General features: G+C 44.1%; 2 protein-coding genes across 3 annotated transcripts; both read right to left on the bottom strand.

The window, feature by feature from the left end:
* Positions 1-1,073: 1,073 nt before the first annotated feature.
* Positions 1,074-10,984, bottom strand: LOC308110368 (uncharacterized protein). Its single transcript, XM_080464620.1, has 5 exons — positions 9,163-10,984; positions 4,246-4,344; positions 3,958-4,101; positions 3,463-3,511; positions 1,074-2,705 (listed from the first exon to the last, which is right to left on the bottom strand). The coding sequence occupies exons 1-4, from the start codon at positions 9,245-9,247 to the stop codon at positions 3,471-3,473; spliced, it is 369 nt and encodes a 122-aa protein (XP_080320746.1). The 5' UTR covers positions 9,248-10,984; the 3' UTR covers positions 1,074-2,705; positions 3,463-3,470.
* rnf40 (ring finger protein 40) lies at positions 10,022-25,785 on the bottom strand. 2 transcript variants are annotated; one of them, XM_080464600.1, is made up of 20 exons: positions 25,720-25,785; positions 25,140-25,277; positions 24,847-25,014; positions 22,459-22,789; positions 21,389-21,589; positions 21,091-21,212; positions 20,809-20,955; positions 20,014-20,088; positions 19,790-19,909; positions 19,502-19,681; positions 19,284-19,419; positions 18,866-18,987; positions 18,520-18,785; positions 17,564-17,681; positions 17,301-17,450; positions 13,948-14,160; positions 13,730-13,855; positions 11,928-12,068; positions 11,732-11,833; positions 10,022-11,453 (listed from the first exon to the last, which is right to left on the bottom strand). In XM_080464600.1, exons 2-20 carry the CDS (start codon positions 25,275-25,277, stop codon positions 11,277-11,279), a joined length of 3,033 nt encoding a protein of 1,010 aa, XP_080320726.1. In that variant the 5' UTR covers positions 25,720-25,785; the 3' UTR covers positions 10,022-11,276. The 2 variants fall into 2 exon arrangements, with proteins under 2 accessions (XP_080320726.1, XP_080320727.1); XM_080464601.1 differs by having other exon boundaries at positions 13,948-14,157; positions 25,720-25,778.
* Between the last annotated feature and the right edge of the window lie 927 nt (positions 25,786-26,712).

Genomic DNA, 26,712 nt, shown 5'->3' on the forward strand with positions numbered 1-26,712 from the left:
TTCATATTTATATAACTATTTTGTCACTCTATTTTGTTAGAACTTAGTTTAAGGTTATAAGAAAGTTATTTAAAATAGTTCAGCTTAATTAAAATACTTGGAAACTGCAGTGTGTTTGTTTTTGGTTTTTATTCACATTCATACATCTGATGGGTGTGCGTGTGATGATGGATGATGCCACAAATTTAAATTAAAAAAAAAAAGTTTTTTTTTTTTTTTTTAAGTCTCAAAGAAGGAAGGAGATTTTTTTTCTTTCTTTATCATAAATAGTTTTGTTTACGTTTTCTGGGCTGAGAAATCTTTGTTTCTAATCCTCATACAGACGTTACAAGCATTTTTATGTGAGATAAATGTTTTTTGTTTTTTTTTAAACTTGGATCTCATGAAATACTTCAAAATCTATTGCTTTTGATTTCCATGACTCATCAGGGAACGTGATTAAAAATAAAGGTGAATACAAACTTAGAAGTAAAATTTTCTTTGGTGGAAAGAACAAGAAGAAAGTTACTGATGTTTCAGACTTTTTTGAATTAACATCACACGCTTCAATTTTTTTTAATAAAGAGTCCAAAAGAATCTACTTTTTCCCTTTTAGTCCTGACGGAGAACAATTGTCTCCGTTCTTGTGGTTGTTTTATGAACTTTTACACAAAAACAGCTTGAAAGTTTCTGTTCCGCCGTAGTTTGTTCTTTTTAAGAACACCAGCCCAGACTTGAACCAGGAATCGACTCCCTGTGAGGCAGCAGTGCTCACCGCAGACATGCACTGTAGGCCACATGCGCTCTCCTTTTCGTTTGACTTTTTTTTTTTTTTTTTTTTTTACATCTTCCCACATTTGAAATAGCTATGAACTAAAATCACTCATTTCAACCGATTTGTAAAAACCTGCTTGTTCTTCATATGATCAGCAGCTTTAAAGCTCATATATCAGTGGTCGGATGGTTTTGTCAGACTGATGCTCCTGGTAGTGAGGAGCAGAGGTGTTACGGCCTTCGCAATGATCGACTGAATAAATGGAAATTCAACTGACTCGACGATCTCGTAGTTGTTCTGTGTTAATGAAGAAAATATTCTGGGTCAATTTCATTTATTAACGTGAGAATTAATCCTAAAACACTTACTTGTCATCACAAGTATTGATAAGAACTTCAATATTGTTTGTTCTTGTATCCATAGTTCACACACACTGACGTGTTTTTTTTTAGTAATGCAGATCAACCAGATGATAGTCCAAGTTGTCAGTTTTTATTGTGAAAATACATTTGGTACAAAGCAGTTTATAAGATTGCGTCTAGTAAAAGAAGCCAGTGCATGTACAGTATATACAAGAGGTTAAAGAAGGCGAGAGGAGGAAGCAGAAGGTGTTAGTTAGTTAATTAGTTAGTTATTGCTCAGTAACGTCGTTGGCTGGCCTGCTGGAAGTTTAACAGAAACCTTCACTGGAGTCCCTTTAAAACATGTGCTTGTTCCTCGCATGGAACCACCGCGAGATACTAGAAAAATAAATACTATAAACATCTCTGGAAGATAAAAAAAAAAAAAAAAAAACAAGATGTGTGTGTGAAATGATGAGTCCGGCGTGTCGTCGGAGGTCAAGCAGACAGAGTCAAGAGATGACCTGAAACTTTGTCGAGAATTCTTCATATCTGTGTCTAGTGACGGAAAACAAACTGAACAAAGAGTAAAAAAAAAAGAAAGAAACATGAGAGTTCCTGTTGGTCTGAGGTGCAAAACGTTCCCTTAAAGGACTAAAAACAAAGGTTTGTTCCAAATAATTGAGACTAACAAAGAGAATCAATAAAAAGACTGAGTTGACTCTAAAAGCAGATTATATTTCTGAGGTAATCATCCTGGCAGTTAAAAAACAAAAAACAAAAAGGAATTTTGTATTTTTTAAACGAATGCATGACATTTCCATAGGCGAGAGTGAAGCTGCAGCTCAGGCGAGGCCGTTTCCTTCCCTGCAGAGCATTCCACTCAGCATTCCCACGTGTTAACGGTTTGAGATGGTGAGTCTAGTGTTTCAAGCATCCGGTCCGCCGAGCACCACAGCGATCCGGGGACTTCCGGGGGTCGTAACGGACGGACCTTCTTGTAAAAGTCAAGTGAGACTAGAAGCGGAGGGTGGAGTCGGCCTGAGCAGACCTGGAACAGTGCACGAGCACGACGCGCTCCGAGGAGAACGGCGGCGCGGAGGGACGGCGGCGAGAAAGGCTTCCGCCGAGAGTAGCTACATTCAAAAGGCCTTCATGTGCCAAAACAGTCCGTCACATGGGATTCACCTGTCACAGGCTGTCTGTGGTTGATGGCCGTGAGCCCGGCCGACCCCCGCTGGACTGCGGGGGATCGGAACCGGGTTACATTCACTGGAGTCCGGCTGAGAGACGGCACAACGCGGGACTGTCGTTTCACAGAGTCTTCCAGGTGTTCAAACGTCAACGGAGTGGAATACAAAGGCACAGAAAGACGATACCACGAGTTATAATGCGGTTACTTCCCCTACAGGGTGAGAGTCTGGACCGACACCGAGAGCGTGAGAACTGAGGGCGTCACTCCACCAGCTAATAACTTAAAATGGTCCGATATGAGGTCCGGGTGCACCCTGCGGTCAGAGGCCACAGTTCATGGTCCAGAGGTTCCTCGTCCTGGCGACTCGCCAGTCGCTCCTTGGGTCCGTCACATCTGTTTCCAGAGGAAGATGAGGCTGCAGGAGGTAAACAAACCTTCATCGTCAGCATCACAGCACTGAGGGGGGGGAGGGGGGGTGGAGATGCTTCATTTACAGAGGTGGGGAAATGTTGATGAACTAAATAAAATAGTAAAAGTATTGATTTAATGTTCCCGGGGCTCAGGAGGGCGGAGGTAAAGTATCTGCTTCTACAGTGAGAGGAGAAACATTCACTCAATTCCAACTTCTACTTTAACAAAAGTACAACGTTGTCCAGAGTAAATCCACCTAAATGTGAGTCTGAAGCCTCGACAAGGACTAATGCCATCCTGAAAGACCCCTCCCACCTGACTCATCACCTGACTCATCACATGACTCATCACATGACTCATCACATGACTCATCACATTTTTGAACTCTTGCCTTCCGGAAAACTCCAGAGATCAGTTTTTATCCTTGAGCCATCAGAGCCTCAAATAACAGTTGACCTGGACACTGGTGTTTTTAATCTCAATGAAATCTGGATTTATTCTTTATTTAAACTATGAGTGCTTTCATACTGTAACATACAGTATATATTAGAGATGCACCGGTCCCACTTTTTTTCCAAAATGAGTAGTGTATGAGTAGTACTAAGGCCAATATACACATTAATTTTTTTTTCAGATGCTATTTGTGTGTGTGTGTGTGTGTGTGTGTGTGTGTGTGTGTGTGTGTGTGTGTGTGTGTGTGTGTGTGTGTGTGTGTGTGTGTGTGTGTGTGTGTGTGTGTGTGTGTGTTAAATAATACTTACTGAACAATTTAAGCTTGATAAAGAGGCCCGGCCGTTTCCTCAATAGGTTCTGTCAAAGAAAAAAAAAGAAAGAAAAGAGAAAAAAAAAGAAAGAAAAGAGAAAAAAGAAAAAGAAAAGTTGTCATAAACTTTTTCATTTGTAAAGTTCAGGATCGTCTAATAAAACATGACCGCTGGCTCAGATTTTCACGGCAGCAAAGCCCCAACCACCCGCTGCAGAATGAAGCTCTGCCGTCACGAGTTCACCCGGTTCCAAGTCCTGATTTTCCCTGTGTGACGTTCTGAAGCGGATCGTTCGTTTTGTGTGGTTTCTGACGGTTTGTTTCTAACTGCCGTTTGTTCACCAGGAGCTGCTGCTGAACTCTAAACACCCTGTACCGTATCGCTGGTATGAATTGTTAAGAATTACAGAAGTCCTGTTGTGAGCCGAAGACGCGTCGATGGAGGACGAGCAAACGGCATCTCGACAAGAGAAATGCGTCTCCTGGGTTTTACCTCGTAGAGGCCGTTTGTGTGACTTCCGCCGATGCACCATGACCCCGATGATCAGCGCGGCGCCGACCAGGACGACGGCCAGCACAGAGAAGCTGGTGATGGCCGCCAGTTTCCACACATCGTGCGTCTCCTCCACAGAGTTACCTGATCAAGCAGACAACACAGAGACAGAGGGGGGGGCCAGGTGATGAGGCCTGAGGTCAACGTCTGGGCGAAGACACGACTGAAAGTCTGAAGCCTCCTGTTGTTTTGGTTTATTTTTTACTAAAAACAGAGTCTGAGTCTCACATGTGTTGCAGGACGGGGTCTTTGGGTACTGCTTGCAGGACGAACACGACACGCACACGTCCAGATCCGAGTTCCAGAACTCTGTGATGCCACACTGACCTGCACGCAGAAACAAAGGAAAAACATTGACTTTAGTTGATGTGATTATTTAAAAAAAAAAAAAAAAAAAGGATGTGAGCAACACATTGAGAGAATTACAGCAGAAAAGTATTGTTTGAGGATGAACCGATTTAGACGAATGATGCTTCACTTTCCCTTTTCCACTTTCATCCATTCACAGCAAATGACACCGAAAACAAATAAAATGGCTGAAACAGCGAAAGAAGGTGAAACAGTGATGACGGAATAAACAGCGACAGGTGATGCATTTACTCAAATAGCAGGTTAAACGTCTAGAAAAGGTACATGTAACCCTAACCCTAAATATAATGGTTAAATGGCTTAAATCCACTAAAAAAAGGCTGAAAAAGATGATATCCTAAAGAACTGTGATCAATAATCTACCATTCTGAATTGTAGTTACTAACTAAATATTTCTTTTGTATTTTAGGAAACTTTAAAAATGCAAATTAAGACACCAGCTTTTGTACAGAAACAAGTTCTACATACAACTTTAAGAGCATCTTGTTTCACAGTTTCAAGATTAAATATGGACGGAGAGGTTGAACTACGGTGGCCTGGAAGCGCAAACCAAATAAAGAAAACACTCCCAAATAGAGATTACACAGAGAGCAGGATTACTATTCCAACAACACGTCATCAGTAAGGTAAAACTAACCTGTCTCACGACGCTCCCTATCAGTGGGTGAAAAATCCAAGGCTTGGTGTTTTCTCTATTTGGTAGTGTTTTCTGAAGTGTGTAGTGTTTTGCACCTCCAGGCCACCATAGTTAATGGATCCTCACAACACCAGTGGCTGAGAGGGAACTTTAAAGAGGACGAGCTCGCACTGCTCCAGGGAGGAAACACGGGTATTGATCTGTTGTGAGCAGATGAGATGTTGTGTGTCTGTGTTGCGTGACGAGCAGGATGTGCCCCCACAAAGTGCTTCCCCTCAGTTGTTTTGCAGTCCGTGTGCCACTTCCACAGAACGAGAGAGTGTGTTTTCTGGTGAGGAGAAGCAGGTGAAGACAATGGAAGCTTCATCTCTTTTTGTGGTCGCAGGACAGCTGAACAATTAAAGCGGTGCACTTCCTGGATGATGGGAAGCGACGCGCCCGGAGCAACGTGACCAAACACCGGCAGCAGGCTGGGCAGAGGCTTAATACTCTGTGCTTTCTCTGCAGGTTTCACAGATTGAGAGAAAGAAGCGGCGATATCACAACATGCAAACAACACAAACAACTGAATGAAACAACACCAGACATGAAGGCACTGCAACGAGTGGGAGAGAGTGCCGAGACGCCGATGGATCAAACCGTGATATTCATTCCCCCCTTCCAGTGGGACACAACATTTGCATCACGGACTAATTTCTCCGTCACAGTTATGATACAGAACCAAGCCGAGCGCTGACTCATCGTCCGCGGTGACTTTCATGCTCAGACTGGGAGCTGGAAGCAAAAGACGAAAAAACCAAAAGTGGTTGAATGACAGAGCAGGAAACTGCAACCGCTTCACTGACAACATGAATATTGTAACGTCAGGCCGAGGGAAAAGAGAAGCGAAAACTGTTGGAGCGTATAAACAGAAACTGGAAAGTACACGATGAGTTTACTGACAAACGAAACAATGAAATAACAGGATGAAAGGCTTGTTGATATCTCAGTGTGTGTGTGTGTGTGTGTGTGTGCGTGTGCGTGTGAGTGCGTGTGCGTGTGCGTCTGTGTGTGTGAGTGTGTGTGCGTGGAGGAGACACCTGCAGGCCGGCGTCACATTTTTACAAGTCAGAGTCATACAACTTTAATTATCAGTAAACGAAACCTGACCAAGTCCTAAATCATTACATAACGCAGTGATTCCCAACAGGGTGGGGTGTGGTGGGGGTGGGGGTGGGGGGGGGGTCGGGGGGGGGGGGGGGGGGGTGTTCAAGGATTCATGGGAATCATCATTTCATTCGTTTATGTCACAAAACTACTACGCTTGAACATTTACATTCACTGTGTGTTGATTTAAAGACATTTTGGGAGAAATTCCAATTTCAAAGTTTTTAAATACTGCGAGGGCATGAGTGAGTTCAACGTGAACTTCCTGTATATATATAAAACATAATATACACTGGCAAAGGAAGCAGCAGGAGGAAAAATGGCGGCACGTCAGGCTGAAGAGAAAGACGATCGCTCACAAAGAAACAAAGAGTTCCATAGAATATGGCTTCTCTTCAAGCGATGGACAGAATTAGAGCTGAATGCATCTTTTGTGGCGAAAAGCTGATGGATGAAAGTTTGAAGCGACACCGGACCGAAACAGAGAGTTTATCCTCAAGAGGGAAGGGATGAAGGGACTCATCGCGAAGAAACCGAACAAATAAACGGTCGGTGACCTTCTGTGTCCACTGAACAACGGAAACACCTGAAGCCACTTCGTCTGAAATCTTTCTCCAACTGGATGACTGGAGTTTGAAGTGTTTCAGCTTCTGAGATGAAATGGGGGTGAAGCGGTGGAGCGGTTACTGCTGTTGCATCACAACTAAATCCCTGGTTTGAAGCTGCTGAGTGGAGTTTGCATGTTGCGCCTGTGCGTGACTCTTTCCCCTCCGGCAGGTGATACGCTAAGGTCGGGCAGCGGAACCAGCCCGAGATACTTTTCACTACTTTGGAACTAAGTACAATTTTGTTTCAATAAGACATTCAGAAGCGTGATGGTTTTTAAAGTGCTTGATATTCACGAGACTATGCTCGGGATTTAAAGTCACATTAAAATTGAAATACGTTGGTAAACTCCTGCTTCGCATCTTCAGGTTTACTGAGCTAAACGAGGAAGTCATTTTAAAATCCTTCGATCCACTAACTCTAAATTATATCGCTGCTACTGACAGTAGAATTACATACAGTTATAATCTAACGGCAATAATGAATAATGCTTGAGAAGATTAATGAATTAATTGATGAATGAACGGATGGATGGATGGAACTAATGGACAAAACTACCAGGTTATACTGTGGAAATAGTAGGAACTAAAACCTTAGAATCCTATTTTTTTTTTTGTTTGTTTGTTTGCCTCTACTCTAACATCATCTTCCACGTGTCAGACAGTGTAAAAGTTGGTCGAAGCCACTGGTTTTAAAACTGTGGTGTGTGTGTAAACTCCCCACAGTGCGTAGAGGTTTTCAGTTTAAGAGCTCAGAGCTCTACCTCATCACACAACTGCAGATACTTTCATTAAAACTACAGTTTATGTCGTCTTTCTAATCGTTACACTGGAATGTCATTTTGCGAGGCTGTTTTTGGTCTCGTGGAATTAGAAAATATCGAATATTATCAAAATACTACGAAGGTTATAGTAAATATATAAAGCATGAAAATCGTTTTAAAAATAAAACTTATTGTTGATATTCGGACTTGCTGCATTTATGAGCGATAAAGAGCCTCTGCACTACAAAGGGATGATTTTAAGCCGTAAAGCAGTTTTTTTTGTGTGGTTTTTTTGTTACTTTGTGGGAAAAAATGATCAACTGATAATCCTATTAGAAGTAAACGTGTCTCCAGTGCTGCATGTTCTCGTTGGTCACGGTTCTGATACTTAAGCGCAAACAGACCAGTATGAGTCTCCACTGGGACTTCCTCTCTGCAGGTCATTAATAAAGCGGCTGCAGCCAAAAGCCACCTGCTGGAAAAGTCATGTTTGAGTCATTTTGACCTCCAACTCTGGTCGTGTTACAGCTCCGTCCCCCTCAGCCCGCCTGACTCACTCGCTTTATAGACCCGGTCACAGCACAAATGTGTCACAGTGCTTGTAAACATTTCTCCTGACGATTTCAGCTCTACATCATCCTGCTGGCTCCGGAGGCCCAGAGAGGAACTGAGGAACTGAACCTTGACCGCTGGTTGACCTCGGCGCACAATGAAACCTGAGGAGGGAACTCTGCTCCTCCAAAGGCAACAAACATGAAACAATAAATACATTAAAAGGACAATAGTGTTTTATTGTGATTCTTCTCATTTCATTCCTTTGACACATGATGTCTTCAGGACCACACACATGTTTGTTTTTTTTATATGTTTAAGCAGAACATGTAATGACCGAAGGTCTGCAGACCTTTTTGCTCCTGAATAGAAGGCCCTGACAAACCTCAGCTCTGACTCTAACAAAGGGTGTTTCTGGGTGTGGGGGTGCTCTGTTTTGTCATGAAATGGAAGGGGGTGGGTGGGTGGATCAGCAGCTGATGACCAGATGTAGAGAAAGCTTCACACACAGAGCCAGAGCCCAGATCAAACGTGTTTTCAGTTTACTTCGTTAGAAAAATGCACTTGGTGACTTTAATGCCTGAGGAAACGAACCCAGCTCGTCTAATTATGTGAGATGTCGTGTTATTGGTGCAATCCGAGTCTGTTGCGATTAAATCCAGACTCCTGGGGGCTGTGGAAACACAGTGAAATGCTCCTTTCGGTTGTTTTTCAGTGCGTAAAAGTGTGTAAAAGTGGACGGCACTGTGCGCTGTTTCCATGCGGACTGGACAGGGTGAAATAAGGCGATCGGAATGCGGAACCGGTGAGAAATGCGGCTGATAAAGGAAACGGTTCTGTAAGCAGACTGGCCCATTATCTGACTCCATTAGAGGGAATCGAACCAGACACTTTCTCCACGAACCAGATACTTTCTCCACGTCCACACTAAATAAAACACTGCAATCCGGCGGAGGGACGAGCTGACAAGCGCAATAACCGGCTCAAGTTTATTCCTTAGTGATGTTCTAAAAGTTTAAAAAAACACAACAAAAAAGAAAAAAAAACGTGCGTTAAAAGCGAGCGGACTTACTTTTCTGTGCGCTCGCGCAGTGGAGGCTGGTCACAGCCGCGAGGATGAGTCCGCACAGCGCGCGCACGGAGTTTGAAGCCACCATGTCTGCTCCGCGATTCCCGAAAGTTCATCTGATTAACAAACCCGAGCTGGTTTTCAGCCTGGAAAAGCGGCGAGCATCGGAGTGAGTCACCCGCAGGAGTCTGCGCCTTGTTTTAATAGCGCACACACCCACGCGAACTGTTCGACTCCGATGAGTCATTTCCGATGTACTGTACCGCGCACATTCACAGGAAACTCCGCCGCCGCCACCACGGGCTGCGGTCCACCGTCTCACTGAAAGTTTCTATCAAACCGCCTCAGGTGGGACACCTTCACTGCGTTTATTTCATTTTTAATGCCTAAACCCTGCAGACTTTTTTTCATGCGTAGCTTTATGTTTTTTATTTTCTCACTCTCTCTCTCTCTTCTGCGTCGTCTGGAGTTAATAGTGTTCTCATTGTTATTACCACGCCTGTCGACGTCATTCCCCACAGCCTGCCAAGAAACACAAGTTTCTGGCCTGAGTGTTGGTCCCACACACAGAAGAGAGGAGCAGCAAGCTGAGGAGAAAACATATGACATTCTCAAGGAAAACTATCTGCTTCTCCAGCCTTTTGGGAGGGAGAGAGAGAGAAAGAAGGAGAGAAAGAGAAGCTCCATCCTCTGCAGAAAACACACCAGTGATGGTCTGACATTTGCAGAGAGGGGTGGTGTTATTAATGTCTGGGGCTGGGTGTAGCCTGCTGCTGCTGCAGAACAAATATGCAATAACAAAGCCAGCGGACAGACACACGCTGGCCCCCGTCACAGCGGCAGATTCATGACTGCATCATCTCAGGACAAAGTGGAAAATCCACTCATTTATTCACAGGTTATGAACAAACAACCACAGCCCAGGTGCAATCACCTATCAAATAGTTCCTTGCAACATTACTGCCAATCCTTCCAAGCTGACGGCTCCCCGGTGCCCGATAAAACTCTTTTCTGCAGCCTGGAACTTTTTCTTTTTTTTTTCTTTTTAATGTGGGCCTTACATGGTGTGAACTGCTTTTCCCACAAGAGCTAACGTCAAACAGACGTTAACCAACCTCCCAGTAAATAGTTCACATCATCACATCAGAAGGGAGAGAAAAAAAAGAAGGGTTTCATTGGCTCAATTAGGCCCGGAGCATGTTGTCAGACAGATGTTTTTGTACTCGGCTGTCACGGCTAACCTTTAGGAGAGCGGGCTGCGAGGACCTGGAGCCGCTCGGCCCACTAAGGACACCCATATGAGCCCACTTTCCACTGGAGTGATTTCATCAGTAATGAGGCACTATAAGCTGCAGATGTTGTGTCAGGCTCTCCAGCGGGAACCATGGCAACCGGATGAACACACAATCACACTCGCTCACAGGACGTTGCCCAAGGTGATCCAAACTCTCCTGTATGTGCTGAGCGGCTGCCAGACGAGCCGACGTCTCACAGGCATTGTTAATACTATAGCCTCGGCAAAGACGTCAGAGCTTGCTGGCTGTAGGACCCCACATATTAAAAACATGTTTAGTTTGAAACCTACGCAGCTTGGGCCTGTGAGGGGACGGCTGCGTTTGATCCGGATGTTTAAAATTAAGCCTCACTGGTTTTATGGCATCTTCTTTTTTTTTTTTTAAACGCAGCAAGACGAAACAGTTTCAATAAACACTCCAGGATGATCGAGGCCATCTCGCTGCAGCTTCAGATTTTTTTTCAGCACAGTGAAAAAACTACTTTAAAACTGGGTTGTTTGTTAAAAGAGAGGATCTCTGACATGAACTACATGAGCAAAGAATTAAAAAAAAAAAAAAAAGACAGTGCAGAGCAGCTCAACATGTAAGAATATCACTGTGTGCACAAACAAGTGTTTATTAACTACAGCACAACACGCGGTCAGATGAGTCTCTATCTGTTTGGTCACTGAATTAACGGCCGAATGGCAACAAAGCAGTAAAACGAGTCCTTCCAAAGAGTTCCACACCGGGACAAACGCTCAAGCCCACATCCCCAGAACTTCTGAAAATCTCTCTCCTTTGGTTCTGTGCACCGGGTCCGCCCCTCGGACTCCGCCGGCTTTAGGTGATGTAGATGCGGTGGAAGTCGTTGGCGCCGAAGGCACAGTTGCACTTGGGGCACTTCCTCTGTCGGGTGTCGTAGCGCATCTTCAGACATTCGTAGCAGAAGACGTGGAAACACTTGGTGAGGACCGTCTCCTTGTCCCGCGTGTTGCAGCAGGGGCAGCGCAGCTTGGCCTGCAGGAAGACAGACAGGGAGAAACACTCACTTTACCTCCGTCCGTGCTGGAGCTCGCTCTCCAGGGTCTAACCACAGTGTCATGTGAACCAGGGGAACATAATGACTGGGCTTACGGTTCTTACAAGTGAAGAACTGCCATTTCCAGAGAATCAAGCTGTGGCTTTACAGCCTTCACACTGCGTCTGGAAGCTGTTAGTGTTTTCATGAATCCCTCGCCGCTGCCAGGTTAATTAAAGCCACAAATCTTGCAGCACATAAACGTCCTGGTTTCTACCTTGTACTGATTGATCTCCTCCTGCAGGATCTCGTCCGCGTCGGAGTACACCTCCACCTTCTTCTGCTTCTCCAGCTTCCGCCTCAGCCTGGACAGATCCTCCTGGAAGACACGCAGGCAGAGATGTAAGACAAGCAGAGGCCCATGGTGATGATTCACCGAGGACACTGGAGTGCAGTCCTCCAGACTCTGGTACCTGTGCTCTCTTCAGGTTGCTGCTCTCTCGCTCGCGGGCCGTGCGGTTCTCGGCCACGGACACCTGGATCTCCTTCAGCTTGGCCTGCGTGTGCTCCAGCTGCACCTTCAGGTCCTCCGCCAGCTGTGCTGCCTCCACCGCCTGGAGCAGGAAGGAAGCAGGCACGGGCAGTTAACAAACACGACCCGGCGATGAGATTCCCGAGTTGTACCGTGATGGCGGCGCTGCCAGCGTCGCTGAAACAACATTACAAGTTCACTCTGCGCCTCCGCTCAGCCTGTTTACTGCTGATTGTGTAAATGTTCCACATCTGACAGCGCAGCATTTTCCACAGTGTCTCACAAGCTTCTCGGGCTGCCAGAGCTCCAGTTCAGTCAGGGAAAACTCAGAGTGCTGGGTGGTGGTTTGGACATGCCGTCGTTTCTCAGTCCTGATGTGAATTTTAGCTGCGCTGCTCGTTAACAGAGAATATTTCCAATAAGTGACCAACACAGAGCATGTAATGCCTGCAGGAATGAACCAGTGGAACAAAATAAAGTAGGATCACTTTACTTATATTAAATAACTTGGATATTTGGTTCCAACTGTTTTTTTCTTGAGTGGACAGAATCTGGCAATATGGTGCATATCTCAGCACCAGATTTAAGATTGAATATATATAGATATATATATATATATATATATATATATATATATATATATATATCTATATATAAAACATATTGTAGGTGAGGTGCTTTTCGTCAAACATTCAACACCATCCTGTTTTGTTCATCAGGTGATGAACATAATCCAGTCGCCTTCACCAGAATGTGTTTAGCCACCAGCGGCCACATGGTGGCACAGTGGTTGGCGCTCTCGTCTCAAAGTGAGAAACTTTCTGTGGAGTTTGCATGTTTCCTGCAGTGCCTCCATCAGCTGCACCCGAACACGGCTGTGTGTGGCTGCTACCGATTGGGTCAGTCTAAAACTGTTTGTACAAGTATGATGAGATAAAATAAAAACTTGGTTCCGAGTTTGCTCGCCTCATCTCTAACTGCACTATGCAGGTGGTGCTCCTGAACAAAAAAAAACACATGAACACACCCTGAACAGAACACTGCAGCTAATTCAAGCTCCAAACGGAGTTTATTTACCCTCCAGTAATTGTCTTCAGCTGTACGACGCACTGCCACCTTTTGTTGAGATGCTGAGAGCTGAGGTAACTGGTGACAAATGCTTTCACATTTTGTACTTTGGTCTCTTCAGTGTAATCTCAGTACCGGGACGCAGTATCTGGGTGTGCTGTAGGTTACTCCGGTTATTCTGCCATATTTACGTCTCTCGGGTTATTTAATGAATGTTTTCATCGTTTTTGGTTTTTGTATTTAAAATGATGTGACTGAAAATGAATGTTCCCATGCAGCTTTTTGTGTTCGTTCCGTTGTCGTTTCATTTCACTGTCATGGTTACTGTAGCGTGTGAGAAACCGAACATCAAAGGTAGAAGACGACGAGTTACTCACGTAAACACGATGAGTTAATTAGCTCGGTCTCTGTGCCCTCACCCACACATCTGCAGCCCTCGGGCAACGTTCGCAATTACCAAAGACCTCACAGGAGCAGGCGGCACAGAGCTGCGAGGAGTCCCAAAATAAACCCCGGCTCTCACAAGGACCCCGAAAACGCGCACACACGTTCCTGTGGTTCTGTGCAGCACTTAGAATTGAGCCCGCAGACATGTGGCGCACTTGATACCATCAACAAATCAAAGATGTGAAGTGTTGAGCTGCGTAGGATGATGGACGCCCCTCCTCTCCTCACCTTCCTCTTGTTGAGTTCCAGTGCTTGTGTTCTGACAGCCAGCTCTTTCTCCAGAGCTGCCAGCGTGCTCTGCAGGACTCCCTCTTTCTCCTCCAGCTTCTGCACCACCAGCAGCTGGGCGTCCACCTGGAGGAGGCAGCAGCGACACGCTGCTTATTCATTGTGCCAACACAAGGAAAGGGGGAGCGCCGCGGCTGCACGCGCACGCTAAAGCTCACCTGGGTTTTGAAAGTGAGGACTTGGTCGGCCAGCTCCTCCTTCTCCTCCTTCAGCAGCTTGTAGATCTGGTTAGATTTAATTCGCTCACTCATCAGCTTGAAGTTGGCGTCGTCCTTCTCCCGGAGCTGCTGCAACAGCCGGCTGTTCTGCTCCTGCATGTCTTCAAAGGCCTGCCCTGTAACGTCCATCTCACTCAGCAGGGCCTCCTCCTCCTCAAGAGAAACACACATGTCAGTGGTTAAAGAGCCCGAAACAGGCAGTGACAGGCAGTGATTGTGCTCCTGGACTGCAGCTTACAAACCAGATGGGGCCTGATTTTTAACAGCGTTTTGGAGTCACTCAAATATGTACGCAGTCAGAAAAGCTTTGGTTCAAAAGTTAGGAGCTCTAAATATTACTGTTTCTGCAATGATGGCAAAAACGTCATCTTGGAAAGCATGGAAACATTTGAACAATTCAAAGATGTTTTACAGATACAGACATAAAGACCAACATCTCTTCTCATTCATTTCTTCCTTGAAACGACCAAAGAAACAATAGACGCAAAATAACGTCCAGCAACTTTCTCTCGCTTCTCACCGGCTGCAGGAGTTGTTAAGTATTTACCATGAATTGATAACATAACAACTAAATAAAAGTGGATTAATAGGCTGCATATGCTCACACGTCTCAATCAAAACCACTTCACTGTTTTGTGATGTTTCAACAGCACGAGAGCCGCGTCCCTCTGTGCTTTTATAACCATGAACTCATTTCAGCTCCACAATCACTGCCACATCCTGCCACTGCCAAAGCTTCACACTTCACAACTACGACTGTCAAGACACAAACATATCTGCTTGGCTCTTTGTGCTGCGTCTGATCAGACCGACTCTGGACCTGCCGTCCATTTACCAAGCAGCGACAAGCCTATAAACCCGCCAGATAAACCCACCAGCAGCTTCTTACATTGTTTTGGCGAACTGTGAATTCTGGCAGTGGAGAACTGGAAGGAAGAAATTACACACATCTGACTCCACTCAAGTTTGGTTGCTGTGCTTTAACGTTCGATATAAGAGAAAAAGCAACAGGCTGAGGGAGTCATTATCAGCACAGACTTGGTGTTAATTTTGTTCTGCAAGACCTCCCAAGCATGAGCAGCTTCAGGGTATCGCATCTCAACATCTGCTGCAGTCTAAATGAGTAAAAGCTCGACACGCCCAGCTTGAATTAGGGGAAGTTAATTTGTTTATAAACCAACAAGCCTCACAGAGCGACGGCACCAGAAACAGCAGCTGAGCAAGTTTTATGTTAACGTGGGAGCGTAGACATTTCTGAGGTGGGTGTGTCCACTATCAGGGTGAATCTGACGTCACTAAACTAACATTCGAGCCCGGACGGAGCAGTCTCCAGCCTGTTCTCTGAAGCTTCTCACTGATGAAAGTCCAGGAATATTTCAACATTTGCATAACAGCACAAACACAGAGAGCTCGAATGAGCTCCACTGATGGAAAAATACTTTTCTCATTTTCTGATTTAGGACATTGAACCATCAGATTTATCACCTCATGTCGTCATCAAGGATTTGTTCACTACAGTGGGACAAACTGAAGTTTCAGAAAGAATAATGAGGACTAACTGTTTACATACATTTTGATTTAAAGTTTTTTTGTTCACCAATAGACGAGAACTTTTAATTTCCTGACAATCTGATTACAGCTGACAGACTAACGGCCTGAAAGAGACGGGAAAGTCACTGGTTCAAATCTCAAAACTCACAATTATCCAAGAAAAAATCCAATAAAAACTTAAATCTGGAATAAATCTTATACATATATAATGTACTAGTCAAGAGCTTCAGACAACTATAGTTTATTTAAATACGCCAGAAAAAAACCTCAATCTAAATCAAACCACATTGTGTTAAATAGCTCTGGGTACAAATAAAGTGGGAGTAAATTTTTGTCGGCGATGCTGCAGTAAGGGGAGCAGCTTTCACACGTTTATTGAAAATCAATGTTAAAAATGCAGCAACGAGACGAAGAGTCGGTGGAAGCATCACTATGAGCTACGATGACGGCTCAAAACATTGTAAGCAGGCGAGCAGCATCAACTCTCACTTCCTCCTGTCGGATAAGATTAGGAGAACCTCTTCAGCAGGCAAAGTCAACCGTCACAGCGTCACTTTCAGTCTTCACACAGCTGGCGGTGTATTTTTGTCTTGGGTGCCTTCCCAAACACTGCATTATGACTGAGCCGAGGGTTCACCGGTCATTTCCAAAAGGCCAAACATCCAAAAAGGATTCAGCTATGAGCAAAAAGGTACGAGCTCTGCTTGAACGGCCCTCAGGGTGTCACTGGGAAATCCTCAATCAAGGGAAAATCACTGTTATTGTTGGCTTCATTACATTATTGGTTGCGTCTGGCATCTTACGGTTGATGAAAACAATTGTTTTAATTTATGTACCGTGCTTAAAATTTTGAAAAATGTCATCATGACTGAGAAAAAGTGATTCAGAGGAACTTTAACTCATGAAAACGGTGTATAAAAAACTGCTTTTTATCAAGAGACAATTCTTGGATATCGGGATTGATTTTACTCCGGGTCTTTGCCTCCTGAACAGCTTAAAAGGAAACGAAAGAACATGCAGGTGGATAAAAGTTGCTCTCACTACAGCTGAGAGTCGAACTGAGACACTGTCTGACCGACAGCAGGGGGTTGAATTATGGGTATGGGGAGAAATACAGAAAATATATATATTATTTTAGTATAATTCTATTTTGTTCAAAATACCAATATTTCGTGTGTGTGTGTGTGTGTATGCAAATAGTGTACATGAATAGCATTGTGTTACGCTAAGTTTATGCTTATTTTGTGAAACTACAATTTTTTTTATATTCATATTTGTCTTTAATGCTATGATATATCTGAAGAAAACAATAAAAATTATAATTGAAAAATGAGACCATTCTTATTGGGCAAAATTCAGGCCGTATTCCTGTTTTTGTTTTTTTAAATACTCTCCGTCACAGTGGGAATTTGGTGCCAATGTTATCTTTAGAGTAAAGAGGCCATTTTTAACTCAGTTATTGTAACCGCCAGCAATTTAACTAGTGCCGCACAATACATCGTTATCACAACATCAACAGTCGTTTCCATGAATTGTGTGTTCATGTTTTGCAAATTCAATAAAAACTAATTTTTCATTTGAAAGAAAAGTGTGATGACTGCAATTCATTTACAAAAAGTGTCTCATTAACCATTTAAAATAAATTCTAAAATCAAGGGGAAATGACCAAACCCAACCAAGGCTCCACACGTCTGACACACTGTTGAACTGTGATCATTCGTGAGTCCGGCACACACACATACCTGCTTAGTGGCAGCGAGTTTCTTCTGCAGATGCTCGATGGTCTCTTCTGCCACTCGTATCTTCCTCAGAGCATCTTCATCCGCCAGCTTCTTGCTCTCCTTCCTCTCCCTCTCCTCCAGCTCTCGTACTCGCATCCTCAACTCGTCCACCTGCGGTGTAAGTCGGGGCGTGCGCATGTTTAAATGTTTAGTTATAAGAGGCTCTTTCTGCGTGTTAAGAAACATGAGCAGCAGTTTAAGCCGAGCAGGACGGCGTAACGAACCTCAGCTTTCGACTTTCGCTCGGCTGCCATCAGCTGCACTTTGTCTCTCTGCTCCTTCGGTGCAGACTTGTACATGTCCAGAAGAAGCTTCATCTCTTTCTGAGACTCCTGCGCTTTCCTGATGTGTCACAGTACATTCAGAGTGAAGATTAATTCATAACACCACCTTCACATGTGGTGGAGGAAATGTTCAATTCAATTTTATCTTCTTTTCTCGTATAGCACCAAATACAAAGTCATTTCATGTTTACAGACAAACAAATATTACATTTGGATGTTTTTTTAAAAGGATATTTCGTCTTTTTTTTACTGTTACAATTCAGTTCAGACAAAAAATGGGGGCGGGGACTAAAGGTCCATTTACGCTGCCATGAGTTCAAGTGAAAACACAAAACTTTCGTTGTACTTTAGGTGTCCTTATACACAACAACAGTGCTCAGAGCCAATGAAAACACAACTTTTCGAAAACACTCAGGCTCTACTGTCGTGTCAACGGGCGAAAACAACACTTTCTAAAAATGTCCATGGACATTCTGTATTAATATTTAGAGCGGATTGTTCTCTGCACACGTGTGTGTGTGTAAGTTCAATATATAAACTACTAACAATGCCAACTTGTGGCCTGGCATGCCAACTACATTGTTTTCATGGTTTCTGCTGTTACCATGTAAAAAGCAATGTGTTACTTTACTTTACTTGAAACGTTGTCGTGTAAATGTGAAACTTTTCTGAAACAAAAATGCAAAAACGAGGCATTTTCATGTGAGAAATTCTTCCTCTTTGCCTCCAGATTTGTTCTGCTGCAGCCCTAAAGCCACCTAAAGTGGCTTATTGTTGGTTTATGTTGAAGTGCTACCAAAATGTGCATCATGGAAGAAATTCTCAAACACTTTGTGAATTCTAATTGAACAATTTGTTCCTATAAACGAGTCGAGTTGAATGGAGGACGAACGTACTTCAATTCTACTCTGAGCATCTTCAGCGTGTCGGAGTCTTTCCTCTTCAGCTCGTCGCTGCGCTGCCTCTCTCTCTCGCGCTCCCTCTCCCGCTCTCGCTCGGCCTCCCGCTCCCTCTCTCTCTCCCGGGCTCGCTGTCGCTCCAGCTCTTTCCTCCTCTCCTCCTCTTCCTCCTGGTCTTCGTCCTCCTCTTTTTTCACGTCGATGCTGTCACTCGTCGTCTCCTCGAGAATCAGAACCAACGTTTCGCCGCTCTGACAGCGTAACTGCCAAAAACAGCAACCGGCGGTTAGTTGAAACGGGCCTTTCGATTAACTCACCAACAGTTTCTCAGGGAGTCGCCTACCTTGTTTATCTCCATCTGCGTCTCCCGCAACTTCCTCTTGTAGCGCTGCACGTCACCTTTCAACTGCAGGTTGTGGTTCTGCAGGCTGCTGATTAGATGCCTCATCTCCCTGTTGATTGGTCCTGAGTGAGCAGAGACCGACACTAGACAGTTAAATTGAGCTGCAAATGATTAAACCAATTAGGCTGCACTGTAGTGGCATCATGATCCAATATGCAGCCATAAAAATAACTCTTGACTCTGATCGCTATGCTACTTAACATTCAGCGATCACCCTGTAATTACTGTTTGCACTGATACAATAATTGCAGTTCGAAGAGCATCAAACACATTACAGACACAGACTTGAATTGGCAGGGGGAAGAAGAGGCTGGTTTCCATTATCGGTTATTGATTTGCGAGTGTGTTATAACGTTACCTGCTTGCTCATTGGCTGCCAGGTTCTGCTCAAACTCGATGCGCAGCATTTCATACTCTTTGCGGACCTGAGCCAGCGTGTCCTCCAGCTGGATGACTTCAGTTCGTAGCTTCTTCTGAAGCGAAAGCTCGTCGCTCTGAGTGGATGAAAACCGTAAAACTTTATTGACTGTGTTGCTAAGCAGGCGCAATAATAAGTTTCTAGAGCGATGCTGTCACCTCCATGTGCTCGATCTGTCGGAGATGAGCGTTCTTCGCGGTGAGCAGGAGAGCTCGGGCTTCATCCAGCTGGGTTTTAACCCCGAGAGACTCGTTGTACAGCAGCGAGAATTGAGACTGGAGACATTTGTACTCCAGTGTTTCCTTCACGACCTCTTCTGGAATATTACGCAGGTCCATCTGAAACGTCCGCCAGCGTGACATTGAGTTGACAGTGACAATGTCCATTTATGACCTCGATGATGAACAACTGTTTCAACTGGGTTAGAATCTCAAACTGTTGCTCACTTTGAGCTTCTCGCTCTCCCTCACGGCCTCCTGGAGCTCCACCTGCAGCTTCTCCAGTTCTGCCATGCGACTATTAGCCAGCTCCTGGTTGTGCTCCAACTCTGCATTCAGACTTTCAAACTAAGAAAAAGACAGAACAATAGGTGACTGGAACTAATCGACACAACAACAAGATCTGGAAGTCAGGTGAGACGTTAAATGAAAATGATCCATTTTCTTCCCACCTTCTGGATGTTGAGTGTAATCTGTCCTCCGGCGAGTCCACCTGAGCTGCCAGTGCTGCTGTAGCCAGACTTCAGCTGCAGTGAGAAAAAAAAACAAAACACCAAAAGGACACTGAATGAAAAAGGCCCAATAAAGTCAACTCTGGAATTAAATCGCTTCATTAACAAATTACTACTAAACTTTTCTCAAATCTTTGATCTAATAAAATAAAATGACAATATAACTGTTTTCCGCAGCGCTTGTCTATGTTGATCACCGAGACATTAACAGCACAGCCTGGACAAACGATGGAACCCTGAGACTGATGACATCAACAGACACTAATTGGACTCAGACGTTAAAAATACTGGAATCCAAAAGCAGAATGCAGGACTGGGGGTGTGGGTTAGAGTTACTTTGTTTGACTGAAACACTTCTACAATTTGCAATTGACAACATCTGCTGACCTGAGTCATACGCCAAAAGGAGAATTCCCAGAAGGCATGGCAATGCAAATTGTACATTTACACAAAGTTTTCCAAAGTTTGAACTTTAGCTAAACAAAAGACAAATGTTAATACTTGTTTTTGATCAATTTGTGCAGAAAACAGCATCACATCTGAGAGTTCATACACCTTGTCGAGTCACAATGCAAACACATCATCGTCAATTTATGGCAGCTGGAGCGAGTAATGAGACATGAATACAGATGTAGAGAGCGAGATGTCTTCAATAAGAGCAGCTGACAAGACACTAATTGCTGCAACAAACTATATCAGTGACCCGACGAGTGAGACAGACAAGCTGAGTCCCACCTGCTCCATGGCCTCTGCAAGGTGCTTGTTGAGCTTTTGTTCTCTGTTGCGGAGCTTCTCAATGTCCCACTGAAGGTCCTCCACCGTCGTCTCCATCTCAGACACTTTGGTCTCTGAACTGGTCACCTTGTCCACCAACTCATTGTACTGTAGAAGGACGACACACACGAAGAGCTTCAAGCGGCCGCCAAAGAGCAAGAGACACATTTTGGAGACTTTCCCATTCTCACACACAGACATCGAAGAATGTCACCACCACACCGACTCCCACAAACACTGTACCTCCATGGACATCTTGTGGTGTCGACCCTGCAGGACAGTGGTGAGGTCTCGCAGCCGACTGTTCTCCTCCAGCAGAGTGTGGTTCACGTGGTTGATTCCAGACTGGCTATCATTCTCAAATGCTGCCAATGAAAGCCAAGACAATTGTGGAGAATTGAAAAGTCAAAAACCCTGTTCATATTCGCCGTTTCTGTACAAACACTTCAAAAAGACACATATAACACGGTTTCGTTGTAAAGTAAAGAAATAAAATGTGCCACATGAACCGATCTTTGAAACTTGGCGTCTGTGTGGTTACCTGTATCCTGGACCACCTTGCACATGGCATTGATGCGACTGTGCAGCCGGTCGAAGACACACACCAGGCAGGCGATGGCGCCTTTGCTGAACTGCATGCGGTCTTGGAGCTGCAGGGCGAGTTCCTCCTCGCTGCTCTGTTCCAGTGTGGTCAAGAAATCCTTGGCTTTTTCACTTAGAGGAGGCGGCGGCGATGTTGAATCTGCACATATTTGGACATGGAACCTTTAAAGATTACTGACAGGAACATCAGATATTATTCGATTTTAATTTTTGGAAAAAAACAACAAAAACTTTGTGTCTGCTCACAATTAAGCTGGTCCACCTACCGACTCAGTTTAGGTTTGTATAGAGCTCGTAGGCAGATCACAACACAAACTTCTATAATGAGATTTGTAACCAAAACCAAGAAACAGCCAGATAGAAATGGCAAGGTTAATGTTTAACAAGTTATCTGAAGTTCTACCACACTCTGACCTGGAGAGAAATCCATCGCGTCTCCATTTTTACTTATCAATCTGATAGATTTAAACTAAATGTCTGAGAAAAACATGGCAGGCCCCGTTTACATGTCATTTCAGGTGAAAACACATCATTTTCTACGGTTCATGTTCAGACGGCAACATTTTGGAAATGGCAGAAACACTGAAAACAATGTAGTTTTTTGCCGTTTTTATGCAATAAAACTACTGCGTATGCGCGCGAAGAATAGTAACCTGTTAACATTAAAGCTCCTGCAAACTGTCTTTCTTCTTGGTTTTGTTCCACTCAGTATCTGTACGTAAGAAATAAGATGTGTCTCCACGTGTTATCCAGACGATGATGTAGTAAATGTTCACTTTATTACAGAAGCGCTGTTAAACTCAAGCGTGAACAGCACACAATGAATTCAGCACCGTTGTCATGTAAACACAAACGACACAAAAGTTCTCAGTTTTCACTTGAAAACATTGTGGTGTAAACGGGGCCGAACAAAGACGAGAATGGCTGTAATAAAACGCTGAACAATGATGAGGGAACGCCAACAGGTTATTCATAAAGTGTTTCATTTACAATAAGCTTTGTGCCGACCTGTTTTCAAATCTGCTGGTGGCTCTGCTGGTGTTACCGACTCCTCTGACCCGGCAGGAGGCGGAGGCTGCTGCTGCTCCTCTTGGTGCTCCTCCTGACGCTGCAGCTGCTGCTCCTCGCCCTCCTGTTTCTGTTGCTCCAACTGCTCAGCCTCGCTCTGAGCCTCCGGCAGAGGAGGTGGAGGCACAGCGGACGATGGAGGGGCCAGGTCGACACAATCCTCCTCCATGGGTGTGGGCTCGGGGAGCGGCGCTGAGGGCGGGGCGGGGGTGGGTGTCGCTGGAGCCTCCGGTTCAATACGTTTACGGAGAACGCGCACATTCTCTTCCAACTGCAAATCAGACACACGGAAAATTGAAAGTGATTACTCTCAAAGCAAAAGATTACTGTGGGGTTATATATATTCATTCGCTCCAACATTCCTGGAACTTCTGACATCTTTTTGACAAAAAATGCATATCAATTGCTTCTGTTAGAGTAAAAATAACTAACAAAACAAAATGATTTAAGGCAGACGTCTTCAACGCGGGGTCAGCGACCCCTAGGGGGAACGCGAAGGTCGTGCAGGGGGAGTCCCGAAATAGTTGGTTGATGGACAATCTTTAATATTTTCTTCTCTTTTTATTTAATTCCCCAAACAATTTTTCCCCTACAAATTGAAATGTCTTTAAATACACATCAACATGAGTCCAACACATTGTTGAGCATGTTAAACACGGGCTCTGTCAGGTTCCGCATGATGGGCAGAGTCTATTCAATCCCCAGCTGATAAAGATCACAGACACAAGCTGTAACATTATTGAAAAGAAAATACCTTTGTACAAGACATTACTGGTTAAAAACACTGCAGCTCCTATCCACAGCTGACAAGTGTATGGGACATTGTTAAGAGCGAAAATGGATCGTTTTATAACCCCACAAGCACAAGAGAGATCACCGGTGACAATGCAAGTGGCGAGGCGGCACCTGCTGCTGTTAAAGCAGCTCATAAGTGCAAACGAAAGACGACCTGGAAATATACAGACATTAATATAAAGTTTGGATTTACCTTCAAGGAGAGAGTTACCAATGTGCGACATTCGCTCTCCTGTCCTGTCAAATGAACCTATGAAGCCATCAAAGCTGCAGCGACACTTGGAGGCAACCCACAGCCCTTTGAATACAAACTGGTTGAATACTCCCAAACTCGTCTCAAATCCCCCCCAAGGTCACAGAGTGAGGAGAAAATCTGCCAAAGTTAATAAATAAATAAATAAATACGTGAATCTGTGAATTAGTTTAATAGCGCAGAGTTGTGTACACGGCCACTCTAGCTTGCAAATGTTCAAAATAAAAACGTGAAAATATGAACCTGAGTATTATTTGACTAGCTTCGTACTGAATGCACAATAACACAGTCGCTATGTTTATACATGGCACTAGGCCCAGTCTAATGTAAAACGCAACTTAAAAATGTGCATAGTCTGGGGTCCCTGCCAACCCCGCTCAGGGTGTGAATCCCTACCCGAACCCCTACCCGAACCAGGGTCTGTTTCTTACCCCAGTCTGTCTGTCCTCTCTTCTATTCTCTCACTCTAACCGGTCAGCAGAAAGCCGCCGCCTCTGAGTCTGGTTTCTGCAAAGGTTTCTTTCTGTTAGAGGGAGTTTTTCCTTTCCACAGTAGTTCTGCTTGCTCGTGTGGATTTGTTGAGTTTCTCTCCATTAAAAGCACCTAGAAATGACTGTGATGTATGTAGTGCTATATAAATAAAGTTGAATTGATTTGCTCCATCTCTCCATCAGCACCCCCAAGGTGCTTGGCAATAATACAATAAGACAAGCAGGAGTTGTCCCAAAGGTGAACTTATTTGAAAAGTCGTCATATTGTGCCAGATGGTAGCACAGTGGGAAGAAAAGCTTTGATTTACCGACTAAAAATATGAACAAGTGATGACACGAAGCTGTTCCCTCATGATTTACAAAACAGGTAAGGGGGAAAAACTATCTTGCATTGCTGTGGAAAACAAAAAATGTCTCATTGCCCAAATTGGGAGGACAACCACGACAAGTGACTGTCACCAAAGATATATTTTAGTGGACACCATAACTTGTAATTTTGTTTGCATTTACATCTATGAACCTAAGAACAAAGATTTATGAAGCTTGGAGAAAAAAAGCTTAAGGAAATAATGATTAGCAGCTGTTTCTAATGTGCAGTGTGACTGCTGGGCTACGAGAAGTTCTTGGTTCAAATACCTGCCAGAACTTTCTGTGTGTAGTTTGCATGTTTCTCTGTGTGCATGCGTGGGTTTCGCCACATCTTGGGGCACTTGACGGTGCAGTAAAAGAGTAAAATGAATATATGGTATTTTGATGTCCAGGGTTGTCAAGTCAGACATGTCAATGTACCTGTGACCAGTAGCGATTCACTATCAACAGGGTGGTGTCATCAGTGGCTTGTCTCTTCTCCAGCTTTTCGATTTTCTCTCGCAGCTCGTCTTCCATCGCCTGCCTCTGCTCCAGGCGCTCGCACAGCTTCTTGTTCTTGAACTGGAGCACCTTCATGTCCATTTCCTCCTGCACAGAATCAACACACAGGCAGCATGTGAGCGGCATGAGAAAACACCGAATGTAGATGGGTGAAAACTCTCAAAAGGATTTCCAAAAACGTGAGGAACGGGAGTGAACAGCAAACTACTGACCGTTGAGGAGACTCCAGCTATTCGTATCGGTTCAATGAGGGTGGTGGTGGTCTTCTCCTCTTTCTTGCTCTTCTTCTCAGGTGGGCCAGGGGGGCTGTCCCCCCCGAGGGGACGCTTACCTCCCCCTGCACCTGACATCTGAGGGAAATGATAAGACAATATGATAAAAACGTAATAAAAAAAAAAAAAACTAAGTCAAATTCATGACAGGTAGGAGCAGCATTAGCTTGACATTAAAGCCGCTCAGTTGCAACGAGTTTCACTGATTTTCTAACCTTTAGATACATCCCCGAGCCCCCATGTATACCTCATTCTGAATAAAGCTCTTCCCGATGTCCTATAAGCAGTTTTTAATTCGAGATAATTCTCACGATTCACGGACTTTTGCGAGCTTGCTAACGCTAGCTATGCTAATGCTAACGCCTCATCTCTCAGTGAGCTGAGCGGCTCTTTGTCCACAGATTTCTCCTCGGGCTTTTCGTTTAATTTCGCCGGTTGAACACGCTTTAGATTCTCTGTAAAAAGACGCCACATAGAGACGAATGCGTGTAGCTTTCAGAAGTGTTTTCACGGTACAAACCTTTGCAAGGAGCGACTGAAATTCTAACTCCAGCAGGAAGTAACGGCAGCGCTTCTTATTCGTGTGAACCGTGAGGTGTAACCAGTGAACACTACTGCCATCTGCTGGCCACTGCTGCGAGATATTTTCCGATAAAGAGACTAATAAAAGACGCATTTAAGATTACAAATCAATTTGATTTAAATATTTCAACCTAAAACTTTATTTCTACAACTTATTTTAGTAAAAAAGCACAACTATCTTCAAAAAAACTGCATACTCCACTCTGACCGCATGAGGGCGCTGATGCCAGTACTCTCAACAAGCACTGACGGCAGTCGTGTAAAAACGTAAAGTCAAGTAAAAAAGTAAAAAAAAATTAACCCTAAACCAAAGAAAATTCACTTCGTGAACATGAAGAGAATTTTTTTTTCGTTGTCATAATGCACATTTTTAAAAATCAAGAGCCAACATTCAGGACTTTGGCAACAAATACATTGAGAAATCAAGGTAAATGCAATGTGTTATTATAGCACCATTCTCTTTGTGACAAAGACGTTGAAAAACTTGAGCATCGTCTGTTTTAATTATAAATCTAGTAAGGGTTTTTGGGTAGACTTACGTGGCTGGTGGTCACCAAAGATTCATCGAGGGTCAAAAAGCCTCTTGATTTTAAAGTTTGTAACATTTTGGCAGCTTATCAGGCTAAGAATCATCAAGAAAGATGAATCTGTCAAAATGAAAAAAGGTGTACCAGAAAGATAAACGCAGAAACAAACAGGAGGGGGGGGGGGGGGGGGGGAGCAGGTATTAAATCTGGTATAAAAGCAGGTGTAAAAATTTTAAGCAAATTGATGGACCGACTTACAGCTGAATTTATCTTTTGTCAAGTCAAGTCTAGTATTTGTCACAAACAACTGTGCACAGTATAATATTTTCAGTACTTGTTCCACACCGAAATCCCAATTTCAATAAGAGCAGAAGCATGAAAATCTAAAGCACCAGCGCAGCAGT

This window comes from Lipophrys pholis (assembly GCF_963383615.2).
Source record: "Lipophrys pholis genome assembly, chromosome: 1".
In the NCBI taxonomy this organism is placed as follows: Eukaryota; Metazoa; Chordata; class Actinopteri; order Blenniiformes; family Blenniidae; genus Lipophrys; species Lipophrys pholis.